The sequence below is a fragment of the Vigna radiata genome, unplaced genomic scaffold, assembly GCF_000741045.1.
Source record: "Vigna radiata var. radiata cultivar VC1973A unplaced genomic scaffold, Vradiata_ver6 scaffold_390, whole genome shotgun sequence".
Classification (NCBI taxonomy): Eukaryota; Viridiplantae; Streptophyta; class Magnoliopsida; order Fabales; family Fabaceae; genus Vigna; species Vigna radiata.
In genome coordinates this window covers 173629-189787 of record NW_014542628.1, presented here as the reverse complement: position 1 = coordinate 189787, position 16159 = coordinate 173629, and the positions used below count along the sequence as shown (strand labels likewise).

Below are 16159 nucleotides of genomic sequence, written 5' to 3'. Positions count from 1 at the left end.
GCACGGTTACATGAACACAATGTATTTCGTAATATAAAATATGATTATAAACTCTTTTCGTGGTAGGGTTAAAATACACATGTATTATATTGAGAATATATAGAATATCAGTTTCATTGCATTGTGATGTTTGGAGTATTTAGCATGACATGTGATGATATGAACTTGATGATTTAGGTATTAATCCTTTTTACCCTAGTTTAATGAGTATATTGTTTCGGGAAGTGGGTGTTGGTCTTTTGCATGAGAAATCGTTTCCCTGTTTATTACATAGATAATCCGTACTGGTTTATGTGGTGAGTCCTAGAAGAGTAGGGTGTATGCATGGTTTTGTTTTAAAACTTGTGATGTGAATAATTGTAGCATGGAACCGTTTAGGTTCTATTTCTGCTAACTTTTGGTCTTTGCATCCATAATGAACGTTGTATAATACTCTCTAACCGAGAGTGGCACGGGAGGGGTATATATATATGGATGAGATAATTTTCACGATATTTATGGGAAGAGCAATGGGTTATGCGTACGTATGTTTATAATATATGTTAGGGGATGAAGAGAGTGGAGAGTGAGATGTGATTTTGATAGAGAGAGCATTGTGGATCTCGGCCTGAGAGGGGAAGATAGAGTTGCATGTTTTTTTTTTCACGTTGCAGGTTTTGAGTGGTTAGAATGCTTTAGATGATAGAAGAGAGGAATGGTGGGTAAGAAAAGTTAGGGTAGAAGGTTCAGTGTATGTATGATAATGGAGAAAGAGAAGAGTTGGGTATAGTAGTTTTTTTTAGGAAGTGGGAATATTGGCCTATGTAGAGGAAAACCTAGATAAATATCAGTTGGGGTGGTGGCTTAGGTGACTACGGTGGTCTTCTAAATGATCATGTCAAGGGCCTTAATTTTACTTGGAATTTTCTCTAAAACTGTGACCACCTTGTTTCAAAGGAGAATCACTTGGTTGAAACCCAAAAACAGACCATTATTTCTGTGAAACGTTGTATGGAGTTTTGTGTTGTACTGTTGAGAGTTTAAGTGCTTAAAGTGAGGCTATAAAGTAGTTAAGGGAAGATAACGCATATCATTTTTGGTGCAGTACCATTTTTTTTTATGGAAAATGTTACTTTGACAACGTATTTTGACACCCTTTTTGACAACGCCAGGTGTCGTGCGGTGAGTGGGCGTTTGAATTGATTATTTTTAAAATAAAAAACCTGAGGGGAAGGGCATTTGTGGAAATTGGGTTGCTGGAAATGAATTGTATTCGCGCCTAGGTTAGTATCTCTGGCCACGACAATACAATAGTTATCTCTCTCGCCACGAAACCACCTCTGCCCAGGATTTCGATCTGTTGCGACGCCGCCGAACCACTATTGAAGTTGCACATTGAACTCTCCGACGTCCGTCCGCCATTGAGGTTTTGGGAGTAAGTGTCGAAAGGGGCCAGCATTGTCTTCAAGCAAAAAGGAGAGGTTTTTTTGGCTCTTAGTCAATCCTGAAGTTATTAATCGAAAGGTTTCGTTTTTTCCCCTTCCATGTGTTTGAATTTGTTTTTTGGTTAAAGATGTTGACATGCATAGACTAGGTCATACACTTCCTCTTGAGCCAAAATTATATAAATGAGCATTGTATTATAGTGTGTCCGTGGTCCCTGGATTTTGACTGCGATGTTATGGTTTTTATGAATGTTTTGTTATGAATATTGTTGTTGTATGATGGATGTTGTGATGGTTTCATGCTCTCGGTTGTGTTCGTATGGGAAGGGATGTTGTTTTCCATGTGAGAGGTTCGCTGATTAATCTCAGTTGGGGGACTTATTACTGGTTTCATTGTATTCTCTCAAGAAGCAGCAAAAAACATTAAATTTAACTTAGAAATTGGTTGTGTACATTGATTGTTTATTGACTACCAACACAACACATGCAAGAAATTGGTAAAAAGTATGGTTTTTTATTAAATTTTGAAACAAGTGATTTCCCTGTTGGTGTTTCCAAACAGAGGAAATAAATTGGCTGAAAGACGATGTCAGCCGCTGAACTGAAATGAAAGTCATGGGCTGTTTGATTAATAATTTCCACCAAAAGTGTTAGGCTAATTTGTGATTCATGAATTGTTGAACTTCGTTGTCTTTACGGTAATTTGTGCATTAAAACTGTTTCTAATTGTTATTGCAGGTAAATATTTCACGGATCCACTTAGTTAACTCCAAAATGGAATCGTCCAAAAGCAAAGTAAGTATAGTTTTGGCATATTTGAATTAGTTGTTGTTTAGGAGCAGCGTATTGATTTTTATAAATTTGTTATGTTTTGTAGTGGCAAGTTCGAGCTTGGATGGATACATCATACATTGTCCACATGAATTCTTTACTACAGTCAAGGCATGTGAGGCGCATAAGCGAAACTCCTTTTAAGTGTTGTTTAGGAATTGTAGAGCCTATAGACCTGAACCTCAAATTGTTGAAACAATTGGTACGTCGTTGGGTTCCCCAACATCAATCATTCAGAGTTAGGCAACAATTGGTTTCTTTCGATGTGGTTGACGTGGTTATGACTTTAGGATTAGGAGTAGGGGGTTTGGAGATCTCCTTCGATGAATCAATTGTCGGAAAAGTTGGTGAACTGTTTAATTCCAGTAAAACGAAAGCGAAAGAGTTGATAGACATGTTTGATAACATTGTTGGTGATGATGATCTAGATGTAGATGTCGTCTGTCGTTTGTATATTTTAGTTTGCTTTGTTGAGTTTTTTTTCGCTAGGAACTCAAGGCATGTTTCTAACATGCCTTGTGTAGTGTTANATGATTTANATAGTTTGTATANTTATGATTGGAGTGGTGCTATACATACGTATCTTGTACATAGTCTCAACAGATGTAATAAGAAATTACTGACTGGAAAGATTGCTGATTCTATAAGCATTAGTGGCAGTTCTATTGTCTTGCAGGTATGATTCAGTGTTCTTGTTTGTTGTATTAAGTCATTCAATAAACTGAAATCATTGTAAGAACTTCTTTGATAACTTTGATTGCTTTCATTTTAGCTATGGGTGTACGAACGCCTTGGTTTGCATTCTCACTCATCTTGCAAGGTATTTCCGCGACTTCAGCGATTTCGTTCCTTAAATTATGGGACCGAAGCAATAGATCTTTTGTTTAGAAAAGGCGAGGTGAGTAAGTTTTTGAACTAAAAAGATTATTTAATTTTTGTCATATTTAATTTTTGTTATTTGATTGAGGTAAATAATTATCACTGTCATAGGTACATTTTGATTGGTACCTTCGATCCGTTGACCGTCAAAATCCCATCATCCGTGCTGCATTCAATATGGATGCGGTGGCGAGGACTGAAGAAGCACCTGAAAAAGGTGAAAATAGTTGTGAATCTGCACGTGCTGCAAGATTGGAAAAAGTTAGAAAAAACAACCAGAAAATAAAAAGTCTTAAAGATGAAATTGTTGCTATATGGAAGGCACTAAGTGAACGAAGAAAGACTGGAAATGTTCAACAAAATCTTTCCGTTGACGAAGCTGGTGTTGATGTTGAGGGTGAGGGGAATGAAGGAGGTGTCCAAGAAGCAGTTGTTAATGAAACAGTTGCAAACGAAGCAGCTGCTGATGAAGGAGTTATTAATGAAGCAACTTTTGATGAAACAGCTGGAGATGAAGATGGTGTACATGAAGAAGAAACAGTTGCAGCACCTGTTGATGAAGCAGCTGCAGCTACAGCACCTGTTGATGAAGCAACTTCAGATGAGCAACCTGTTCATCAAGCAGTTGCAGACGAACAAGCTGTTGACGAAGCTATTGCAGATGAAGATGTTCTTGATGAAGTACCCCCACGGGATCCACCAGCTTTCGTTGACATTGGTGGTGATGACGAAGATGATGACTTAATTCCCCATGTACAACCGTTGCTTGTAGAGCCTTTGACAACTATTCTTGGTGATCTAACCACAACGGTTGATTTGGACAAGTTGTACCACTTTATGACTCGAAAACATTGTAGTAAAGTAACATAGTATTAAATTATTTTTGTTATTAGTGTAGAATGATATTTGGTACATGATATAATATTGTTAATTTTTCAACTTTGTTTGTGAAATAATGGGTCAACTGTTGACAACGAGGGACTGTAGCTCCTTAGGGCCTCGAGAATGTGTTGACAACATGGTAAATATATTATTGACTTTTAGAAGTTGATGTTAAAGTTGTTTATTGTTTTGTAGGTTTTAATTTTTGCAGCAACCATGTTTATGTACTTTGAAAAAAGGTCAACTAGAGTCATAAAAAGGATGATCTTCAGTCCAATGTTTGCGGTAAAAACTAACATTAAATATTCTTTTTATTTTTGGTATGTTATAATGTTAAATGGACAATGTTGTTTATTGATTAAGTTTGTTGTTTTATTTAAGACCCACTTTTTAATTGACAATAAGAGGCGAGTTGCCAATAGACATGTGTGGCAACTTATAGATTACCAGCCTTATTTTCGACACGATCTAGTAAGAGTGGAAGATTTATTATCTGCTGATTGGGTGAGTACGTTGTTGTTATTCATGAGTTAATAGTTTCTTTAGTTAGTAGTTTTATTTTGACATATCCGAAATGTTATTTAGGTATTCATCCCAGTTGTAAGCAATAATCACTGGTGGTGCTATGCACTGAAGGTCCGCACCATGCAGTTTTTTGTTATTGACTCAATGGATAAGGGAATCAGAGGACGTGGTGGGATTGACAGAAACATTGTATGTTTTACCGTTGATGTTCAGTTGTCATTGATGAAGTTGTTGTTATTTTGACTATTTTTTCCTTATTTATGAACAATACAGGCTAAAAATATTCAGCGGTTTTGGGGTTTGCTGATTAATACATATGAAGATTCCAAGATTGCTTTTAATGTTGAGCAAGCCAAGATCCCAGTGCAACCTAACACGTGAGCCTATATTAGGTTTAATTTAAATTTGAACATGTTTTCATTAAGAAAACATTATCTTGCTTAATTTGTTTATGTGTACAGATACGATTGTGGAGTAATAATGATGAAAGTCTTGGAAATATGGGATGGAGAGGACAAATATGATGGCAAAAGCATGCCTGATTATACTAATGTATGTTGACTGATGAATTTCTAAATTTAAGTCTACATTATAACAATTTGGCCTAAAGTAATATTAATGTTCATTGTAGGAGGATTTGGCTGCGTTTAGAAAGAAGTATATATGTGACTGGATTCTAGATGCTGAAAACTTGCGAAGATTGGGAGTTTTACAGCACTTCGGATTAGTATAGGAAATTACAAATATTTTTCGGTTTACATTGTAATTAGCAACGGATTGAATACACAATGTAATGATTTACAATATTGCAAATTTTTACATTGGAAATATTTACATATTTGTACAAATTTATAGGAAATGAATACACATTCTTAGTATTGATTTTATGTATTTAATATTGTGGCAGATTTGTTCACAGTTATGTGAAATGAAAACAGGATAATGAAGGTTGTGCCTTTTCGGCCTGTGTAATCGCTTACAAGCATGTTGTAAGCGATTACCAGGGGAGAAGATGGAATATGTACCGAAAGTTGGCGCCTGCTCCCTGGTTTTTGTAACGCTGCTCCCAAGTGGGTGCTGGGGGCTAAGATGGTTAAAATTAGGTTGGGAGAGTACATGTGGTGTGAGATTACAAGTGCTGTGTGATTTCCACGAACAATCAGCCTGTCTAATCGCTTACAAGTAGCCTGTAAGCGATTACCAGGGGAGAAGATGGAATTTGTACCCAAAGTTGGTGCCTGCTCTCTGGTTTTTGTAACGCTGCTCCAAGTTGGGTGTTGAGGGCTAAGTTGGTTAGAATTAGGTGGGGAAAGTAGAAGTGGTGTGTGATTTCAGGTGGTGTGTGATTTCCATGAGCAGTTAGCCTGTGTAATCGCTTACAAGCAGGCTGTAAGCGATTACCAGGGGAGAAAATGGGATCTGTACCGAAAGTTGGTGGCTGCTCCCTGGTTTTTTAAACGTTGCTCCCAATTCGGTGTTGCGGGCTAAGATGGTTAGAATTAGGTGGGGAGGGTACAAGTGGTGTGTGGTTTCAAGTGGTGTGTGATTTTGACAAGCAATTAGCCTGTGTAATCGATTACAAACAGGCTGTAAGTGATTACCAGGTAAGAAAATGGAATCTGTACCGAAAGTTGGTGGCTGCTCCCTTTTTTTTTTAAACACTGCTCCCAATTCGATGTTGGGGGCTAAGATGGTTAGAATTAGGTGGAGAGGGTACAAGTGCTGTGTGATTTCAAGTGGTGTGTGATTTGGACGAGCAATTAGCCTCTGTAGTCGCTTACAAACAGGCTGTAAGCGATTACCAGGTCAGAAAATGGAATCTGTACCGAAAGTTGGTTGCTGCTCCCTGGTTTTGTAAACACTGCTCCCAATTGGGTGTTGGGGGCTAAGATGGTTACAATTAGGTGGGGAGGGTACAAGTGGTGTGTGATTTAAAGTGGTGTGTGATTTTCACGAGCAATTAGCCTGTGTAATCGCTTACAAACAGGCTGTAAGCGATTACATGGTGAGAAAATGGGATCTGTACCTAAAGTTGGTGGCTGCTCCCTGGTGTTTTAAACGCTGCTCCCAATTGGGTGTTGGGGGTTAAGATGGTTAGAATTAGGTGGGGAGGGTATAATTGGTGTGTGATTTCAAGTGGTGTGTGCTTTCGACGAGCAATTAGCCTGTGTAATCGCTTACAAACAGGCTGTAAGCGATTACCAGGTTAGAAAATGGAATCTGTACCGAAAGTTGGTTGCTGCTCCCTAGTTTTTTAAACACGGCTCCCAATTGGGTGTTGGGGGCTAAGATGGTTAGAATTAGGTGGGGAGGCTACAAGTGGTGTGTGATTTCAAGTTGTTTGTGATTTCGATGACCAGTTATCCTCTGTAATCACTTACAAACAGGCTGTAAGCGATTACCAGGTGAGAAATTGGAAACTGTACCGTAAGTTGGGGGCTTCTACCTGGTTTTTTAAACACTGTTCCCAATTGGGTGTTGGGGGCTAAGATGGTTACAATTAGGTGGGGAGAGTACAACTGGTGTGTGGTGTCCATGAGCAATTAGCCTGTGTAATCGCTTACAAATAGTCTGTAAGCGATTACCAGGTGAGAAAATGGGATCTGTACCGAAAGTTGGTGGCTGCTCCCTGGTTTTTTAAACGCTGCTCCCAGTTGGGTGTTGGGGGCTAAGTTGGTTAGAATTAGGTGGGGAGAGTACAAGTGGTGTGTGATCTCAACTGGTGTGTGATTTCCACAAGCAGTTAGCCTGTGTAATCGCTTACAAGCAGGTTGTAAGCGATTACCAGGGGATAAAATGGGATCTGTACCGGAAGTTGGTGGCTACTCCCTGGTTTCTTAAACGCTGCTCCCAATACATTGATATCATAATAACTTATCAATACAAAAGAAAGCAATGATCATGAATGATGACAAAGTCTTCAAAATACATATTATAGTCATCCCAAATACATATTACAGTCATTCGAATACATATTACAGTCTTCCAATTCAAAAGTTGCAAATAAGTAAACATTAGTACGAAGGTCCTTAAAGGATTCAAATTCACCTGCAAAAGAAAACAAACATCGAATAACAAGTCTACATAATAACATTAGATATCGTTAGAGTTTTCTCCATTGTTGTTGTCTGGTACTTTCGATGTAGATGGTTGTTGATGATGAGGATTTCTTAATTTTCGCATAATTTCAGCCATATTTGGTTCTTCAAGTAGAAGGGGTCGAATGATTGGTTTGTGTGTCTCCATGACGAGTTCTTTAGTGGGAGGACATATGTCAGCGGCAAAGACTTTGATTACATTTCGAAGCACTATGTTAACATAATAGTTTGGGGGAAATGCACTGAATGCATGAACCTAAATGAAAAAAAGCAAACGATATAAGTAACAATACCAAAAGTTATGGAGTATAAATAGAAGTTTGAATAACATGGGTTACATTGTTAAGTATCATAACGCAACCAAGACCGATATGTTGACCAAAATTTGGATCTTGAAGAACTTTCTTATGTAAGGACGCCTTCGTAGTCCCAATAGGGTCCTGGTAACAATTAATATCACATTACATTAAGTTAAAGAATTACAATTATGTTATGGTTAAATATTACCTTTAGAGTCAGTTTCATATCACCCAGGCCATTCGGGTGATACTCCTTAACAATACAAACAACAAGGTGAAAGGTTGACACTGATTTTGCTGTATGTAACTGAGTGACATTATTAATATCACCATATGTCACAATATCTGCATATGTGTATTAATTTCAGTAGCATGACAACCTAAACTTACAATGAAAAAGTTTATAGAATTACTTACCATGGTGTTTGATGTACATCTCAGCCCATTTCCATGGATTGGAATTGAAATCTCTTTCATACGTTGCTTGAGCAACTTCCTCAGCAAATTGTTGGGTTGTACGGGGGTCATCACTTATCCTATTCATAATAGCTGCCTGCACATTCCCAGCCGGACCAGGAATCAATGATGATGAACTATCACATTTTTTCAAGAATGATTCAAGGACATCCTCCTCAATTTGAAGACCTTCCCAAGCATCCACGGTATTTGTATCTGGAAGAACATTAAATCAATGTTAAGAAAAACGAAACATTTTAAGTTAGAATATGTAAGTGTTTTGCAAATGCACATTACTTGGAGCTACGTGAAGGGAATAAAACTGAGAGTGACTTCCTACATTACAAAGATTGGTCATATATAAAGACAAAAAAAATTATTATTAACTTTTATTTTTTGAAATAATAATTTTTTCATGAATTTATAATTGATATGACTAATCAAGGCTAGTCAAAAAACGTAAAAGTTCTTTTTATTTGGTCAAAAATATTATAACTTTATTTTTCTCACCTTTGTGATAAATTTCCAAATGGAGGCATAATGAAAAACTCACTTTTACACACTCTCCAGTAAAGTACAAACCTTTTTAGCTAAGTTTCATTTAATGTTGGCAAATTTTAAGTGAGTTGTACACTCAACCTCTTTACACCTTTCACCTAATCTATGACATGCATTAAATGCATTTAATGGTCCTTCCTTAATTGTGATTGTTGTAGTATGTTCCTGTCTTGTGCAACCACCCAGACCATTACTCCTTTCTACCTTAATCCCTTTAAGGTTCCAACTTTGTTTATTGCTTTTCTGTCGTCTTGCCATTGATGGAAGCCCACTTTCTTTGCCTTTTGTTTCATGTTCATTAAACAACACATTGAAGTCTTTCTTGTGTCGTTGGTGAGAAGCACATCATGAGCATTAAAACAGTAGTAAATTGGTTGAACCACAAGACCTGTAAGCATAGCTCCTTCTATTCAATGAAGTCGTACTTTGATTGCTCTCTTTGTTTATATTTGTTTTTAACTTCGTTTTAAGTGTTATATATATTTGTATATTTTTTGGTTTTTTTAAAGATATAGGAAATATATTATTGTGAAGGCGACTTGAACACTCCAATGTGGATTTGCTTGGTGAAATGAATGAGGAATTAAATATTGATGATGAGAGTAGTTTGGGGTTGGTTCCTACTTTGAACATGTGTTTTGACACAATGCAAGAAGCAAAAAAATTTTATCAAGACTACGGTAGAAGATGTGGATTTGGCATTCGAACCAGAACTTCAAAAAAGGATGACAACAACGTGGTGTATTACTTGAGATTGGTTTGTTCTAGGGAAGGTAAATATGTTTCCAGCATTCGTCCAGAGGTCAAAACTCTTCCCAGTCAGACTAATCAATGCCCTGCTGGAATAACCATTGCACGAAAAGAGGAGAAATGGTTTGTTAGGACTGTAGTTTTAGATCACAGTCATGACCTGTGTCCACAAACCTCCAATCTAATCCGTGGTAATAGGCAATTGAACATGCATGCCAAGCACACTTTGGAAATGAATGATGATGCTGGTGTTCGTATTAATAAGAGTTTCCTTAGCATAGTTAGTGAAGCGGGTGGATATGAAAACATGTAATTTGTCGAGCGAGATGCTAGGAACTTCATTGGTCAACATAGAAGGTCACTGTGTAAGGAAGGTGATGGACAAGCATTGCTTCGGCACTTTACAAAAATGAGAGACCAGAATAATGATTTCTTCTATGATATCGAGATGGATGAAGATAATAGAATTACTAGTGTATTTTGGGCAGATGCTCGAAGCCGAGCTGCATGTGACGAGTTCGGTGATGTCGTGTTGTTTGACACCACGTACTTAACCAACAAGTACGACATGCCATTTGCTCCATTTGTAGGAGTTAACCACCATGGACAATCGATCCTACTTGGTTGTGGATTGCTCTCACAGAGGACACTTATTCATTTATATGGTTATTCAAATGTTGGTTAAGATGCATGGGAAACAAGGCACCGGACAGTATTGTAACTGATCAATGCAAGTCCATGGCAAATGCAATTGAAGAAGTGTTCCTAAAAACAAACATAGGTGGTGTTTGTGGCACATAATGAAAAAAATACCTGAAAAATTTCAAGGCTATAAGAATTATGTTGGAATCAAGTGTGATATAAAAGTGGTTGTCTATGAATCTGCTAATGCAATTGACTTTGAAAGTGGTTGGAAACGACTACTTACCACACATGGCTTAGAGAATAATGATTGGCTATGTAATTTGTACGAAGAGAGAGGGAAATGGGTTCCGTGTTACTTGAAGAATCACTTTTGGGCTGGTATGTCAACTACTCAAAGAAGCGAGGGAATGAATGCTTTCTTTGATGGATTTATTAATTCCACTACCACACTGCAACAATTTGTGATTCAATACGATAATGCTCTTAAAGTGAAGGCCCAAAAAGAAATAGAAGCTGACTTTGCCTCTCTAAATACAACAGTTGCATGTGGGTCTCAATCACCAATTGAGAGACAATTTCAAGTTGAGTATAGACATGAAAAATTTGAGGAAGTACAAATTAAGTTTCGATCAAGGATGAATTGTTTCATTAAAGACACGGTGAAGGAATGTATTTTCAACATCTACACAATCAAAGAAGAGTGCATGTGGGATGGAAAATGTGCGCCAAAATATTACCATGTTGAATTTGATCCTGTTTTAAAAGATATAACTTGCTCTTGCCTACTATTTGGTTTAAAGGCATTATATGTCGGCATTCTCTATTGGTTCTCGGTTAGGAAGATGTCCATAATGTACCCTCGAAATATGTACTTCGCCATTGGAGTAAAAACATCCGAAGAAAGCACACACTTATTAGAGCAGCTTATAGTTCTTTACAGCATGATCCCAAGATGCAAAGATACAAAACTTTGTGTCAGCAGTTCTATAATCTGGCTGAGGCTGCATGTGAATCTGAATGTGCTTTTGATCAGTTGCAAAAAGATTTGAAATGTCCTGCTAAAAAGTTCGGTTTGAGTTCATCGCTGAAAAATAACATCGTAAGTGAGGGAGGACAATTAAGGTATGAGAATCCAGTGACAGAAACTCCATCCTACAATACATGCAGAAGTAGTGACGTACTAGTTCGCAGTCCCGTCGTGGTTAAGCGAAAAGGCCGACCGAGAACTAACAGATTGAAATCAGCCATTGAAAGTAGGTGTAAAAAAAAAAATCAAAACCTACTAAAGAAAATTCTTCAACAACACCTTCTCAACCAAATGTGAGTGCATTAAATGTTGGTTTTACTATAACTATCATTAGTAAACATATTGTTATCTTATGTTACGTGTTGGTAATGCGTGTTAATTTCTGCACTCAGGAAACCACAACATGTAATGTTACACAACCCCACCAGGCCATGGAATATGCATCCCAAACACTTCAACTTTCCCAAATATCTAAAGTTGCTCCTAATGGATTTATGTCCTTGCTATCTGCAGTCCATAACACTTTTGAGAATATATAATTGTGAAGTATATTGTTATTAGATGATATGCTTGTACGTTTTCTTTTTAGTGGATTGAGGTTTGTTTTTGCTGACCATCACTGTTTTGACAATAAATAAGACAATCAGTGTAGTTTTGTATTGGAATAATTTTAAAATTTCATTATTTAAAACTGTCTGGTAATCGATTACAACAACAATGTAATCGATTACCTAAATGGGCCTGACAATTTCTGATGCAGTTGCAGACCAGGTTTGAAATTGTTGTTGTTGTTTCAGCCCACGATGCGATGACTGGAAGGAGGAACTGTTGTCACCCACTACCCCATTCCAATTAAATACAACTGTAACCTACAATACTCCTTCAAAACCCAAATACCCCACAAACCATTTAACCTAGAACACACTTTCAATACCCTAATAACCCGAAATGCCACCTCGCACAAAGAAGACAACGAAGGCTTCGTCCTCGAGAAGGGCCCCTCCTATTCCAGAACTAGTGTCCCCTCCATTATTGCCACGGGCTGCAGGTAATGAACTCTTCTCAAGCGACGGACAATATGAAAGATTCGCTGCTCATTTCTTTGAACGTCCAATCCTGGAAGGACGGTATCTTTCAGAGGAATTTATGGAACCTGGGAATTCGAATTGGCTAAATGAATTTGTCGCCTGCAGAACGCACTATTACCCCGAATTAGTTAGAGTTTTCTACAGCAATATGCGCATTTCAGATTCGGGAGTAATTCGAATCGAGGTCAAAAAGGTTAAAATCACAATCAAACCTTCTCTTTTTCATAAACTTACTTCCATCCCCTTCGTAGGTGTACCCTTTGAAGGAACTATTGTTGATGACTGGAAGGAGGAACACAATTCTATTAGTGCTAAGGAATTCCTTTGTGAAGAAGGTGAAAACTTACAAGGTAGATTACTGGCCGGCAGACTCAAGTTCGAAACAAGGATACTTCATTATGTACTTTGTCGAATTTTACTTCCACGTTCGACAGATGTTGCACAAACAACAGAGGAGGACATTATGTTGCTCTGGGCACTGATGAATTCTGTTCAGATTAATTGGGGGCATCTCATTCGAAATAGGATGAAAAAGGCAACAAGGGACAACGCCCAATTACCATATCCCCATCTAATTACCATATTCCTGGAACACTTTGGTGTGCTCTCTGAAAGTGATCCTTTTACCCAAGTTAAAAGAAAGCAACGAATTGGTTTACAAGTTCTAAAAACTTTTAGTTATCATAAAAATGCTGAAGGAATTTGGGTTTACAAGGAGCCTGTTCGCAATGTAGAAGAAGTACAAGGCAATGAAGAAGAAGATGATGGTGATGATGAACCTAAAAAAAGACAACAATGTCAAAATCCGGAACAATCCTCTTCTGCAACATTCACTGAAGTGATCAAAGAAATACAAGATCTCCGCATGTTCGTTGGCGAAAGACTTGAAAGAATTGAAAATCATGTTGGAGTTATAGAGCAAGAACTCATTAACTTGCGCAATCAAGCTAATCAACCACCACCTACTTAGATTAGAATTATTTCCATAATGTTATGTCCTGTTTAATTTCGGAACTTTGTGTTTGATCAACTGTTGCTCCATCTTTATATTATTGTAATTGCCAATCTTTAATGTTATGAACTTATTTATTCCTTTTATTTGTGTTTAATATTCATCTGATGTTATCAATCATTATAGTATTGTTATTCTTTAATTTCAATGTAATTGCCAATCTTTAAAATAAAGAATTCCATTTATAATAGGGTGTCATAAGTTGAAAATTGTAGTTGTGAACTGAAATGACTGGAATTGCATGGTTGACAAAACTTGGGAGCCACTCAGCCAGGCACAGGTAGCAGCGCTGAGGTTTTGGTACAAAACTGGTTTTTCTAACTGGTAAGCGATTACAGGGCCTCTGTAATCGCTTACCCATGCATCAGACCTATACTTCCTTCAACATTGTTGAAGTGAACTCATTCAACAATGCCCAACAGGTCTCACGAAGTTTGAAATCACTAGAATCGCATGGTTGACCAAACTTGGGAGCCACTCAGCTAGGCACAGGTAGCAGCACTGGGGTTTTGGTACAAAATTAGTTTTTCTGGCTGGTAAGCGATTACAGGGCCTCTGTAATCGCTTACCCGTGCATCAGACCTATACTTCCTTCAACATTGTTGAAGTGGACTCATTCAACCATGCCCAACAGGTCTCACGAAGTTTGAAATCACTGGAATCACATGGTTGACCAAACTTGGGAGCCACTCAGTCAGGCACAGGTAGCAACACTGGGGTTTTGGTACAAAACTGGTTTTTCTGGTTGGTAAGCGATTACAGGGCCTCTGTAATCGCTTACCCATGTATCAGACCTATACTTCCTTTAACATTGTTCAAGTGGAGTTATTCAACCATGCCCAACAGGTCTCACGAAGTTTGAAATCACTGGAATTGCATGGTTGACCAAACTTGGGAGCCACTCAGCCAGGCACAGGTAGCAGCACTGGGGTTTTGGTACAAAAATGGTTTTTCTGGCTGGTAAGCGATTACAGGGCCTCTGTAATCCCTTACCCGTGCATCAGACCTATACTTCCTTCAACATTGTTGAAGTGGACTCATTCAACCATGCCTAACAAGTCTCACGAAGTTTGAAATCACTGGAATTGCATGGTTGACAAAACTTGGGAGCCACTCAGCCAGGCACAGGTAGCAGCGTTGAGGTTTTGGTACAAAACTGGTTTTTCTGACTGGTAAGTGATTACAGGGCCTCTGTAATCGCTTACCCGTGCATCAGACCTATACTTCCTTCAACATTGTTGAAGTGGACTCATTCAACCATGCCTAACAGGTCACAAGGAGATTGAAATTACTGGAATCGCATGGTTGACAAAACTTGGGAGCCACTCAGCCAGGCACAGATAGCAGCGCTGAGGTTTTGGTACAAAAATGGTTTTTCTGGCTGGTAAGCGATTACAGGGCATCTGTAATCGCTTACCCGTGCATCACACCTCTCTGAATCAGTGGACCAAATGCCCCTCTCAACCTAATCAGACCTCTACATGCTAAAAAAATATCTTTTTCAATATGGTAATAGATAAAAGTAACCCTGTAAGCGATTACAACAGCACCACTACAGTTCCATTGCTACAACAACTTAGTTCCATTGCTACAACAACTTACATCCCAACCCACACAAACCTGTACTTGGTCCTCCTCATAAACATAGGCTTCACTGAACTTAAATAATGAATCAAAATTAAATAACACAGGGAATCAACAGCAGAATAGAATATCCTTTCCAAAAATAACTTTCATTATTCACAATCATATTAACTGTTCCAAATACAAGTTTACATCCTTATAAAAATACCAAATACTACAATATTACAAAAATGAGATAACTCTCAACCAAGATTTGGACTGTAACCGGTGTAGGGAGTTCTACAGGCTTTTCTCTTGAAACGCTTTCGACGTTGTCCTTCCTTCTTATCGCTTTCATTGCTGTAATTTCCTCCCTCACTTGCAAAATCATTGAAAAAATCTTGTTCTTTACCTGTTGTTCCTAAAGCAACATCATCTTTATTTATGTCTTCAAGCAACTCACCCTTCAATGAAAATAACTCTTGTTCTAGTTCTTCAATAAGAACATCTTGTTCATGTAAGACTTCATCTAAACCATCATCATATTTCTCTTCATCTACTGATGCTTTCGAACATGACACACCCATTTCTTTCCTTGATTTGCCATACTCATCAAGCATCTGCAAATTAATCAAAATTACCATTGCGTTGTATAAAACCATCCAATTCATTCAAAAATTAATAAAACAATGTAGGAATACATACCACACCCGTTTCCATTGTAGCTTTGACAAACTTCTCACCTACATTTACAGTCATCCAATGCAAAATTCTTGGGAATTTATGCACAACAGAATTTGAAGGAAGGAAATGATCACAAAACCAAACTTGAGTTACATCGTTGAAGTCAATATCGGTCATTTGAAGTCAATCCCAACAAACAATGCATGCAAAAAATTTACCTTAAACACGTACACACATCCATCCACATAGATAGTAGTTGCACCTTTTCCTCCTTTCCAGGCTACACAGGCTTTGCTAAAACTACTAAGTAGATAATGGTAAACTATACGACCCCAACAAAAAGTACTCAAATCACTTGTTCTATCAACAATTTCAAACAAAATTGGGAATACTATTCGAGTATGACAAGGTAACAATACCTCACTTATTCCAACCAAA

At 37.8% G+C, this 16159-nt stretch overlaps 1 protein-coding gene across 1 annotated transcript; it reads left to right on the top strand.

Annotated features, from left to right (window-relative positions):
- Window positions 1–2162: 2162 nt before the first annotated feature.
- LOC106780552 lies at window positions 2163–6029 on the top strand (the record flags this gene model as incomplete). The annotated part of the gene is made up of 13 exons (XM_014668856.1): window positions 2163–2219; window positions 2302–2705; window positions 2859–2931; window positions 3028–3153; window positions 3246–3395; window positions 3456–3944; window positions 4212–4301; window positions 4398–4520; window positions 4602–4730; window positions 4815–4918; window positions 5003–5093; window positions 5173–5268; window positions 5901–6029. Coding segments are annotated over 13 exons (2061 nt in total), but the record flags the coding sequence as incomplete, so codon positions are not given.
- Window positions 6030–16159: the final 10130 nt, after the last annotated feature.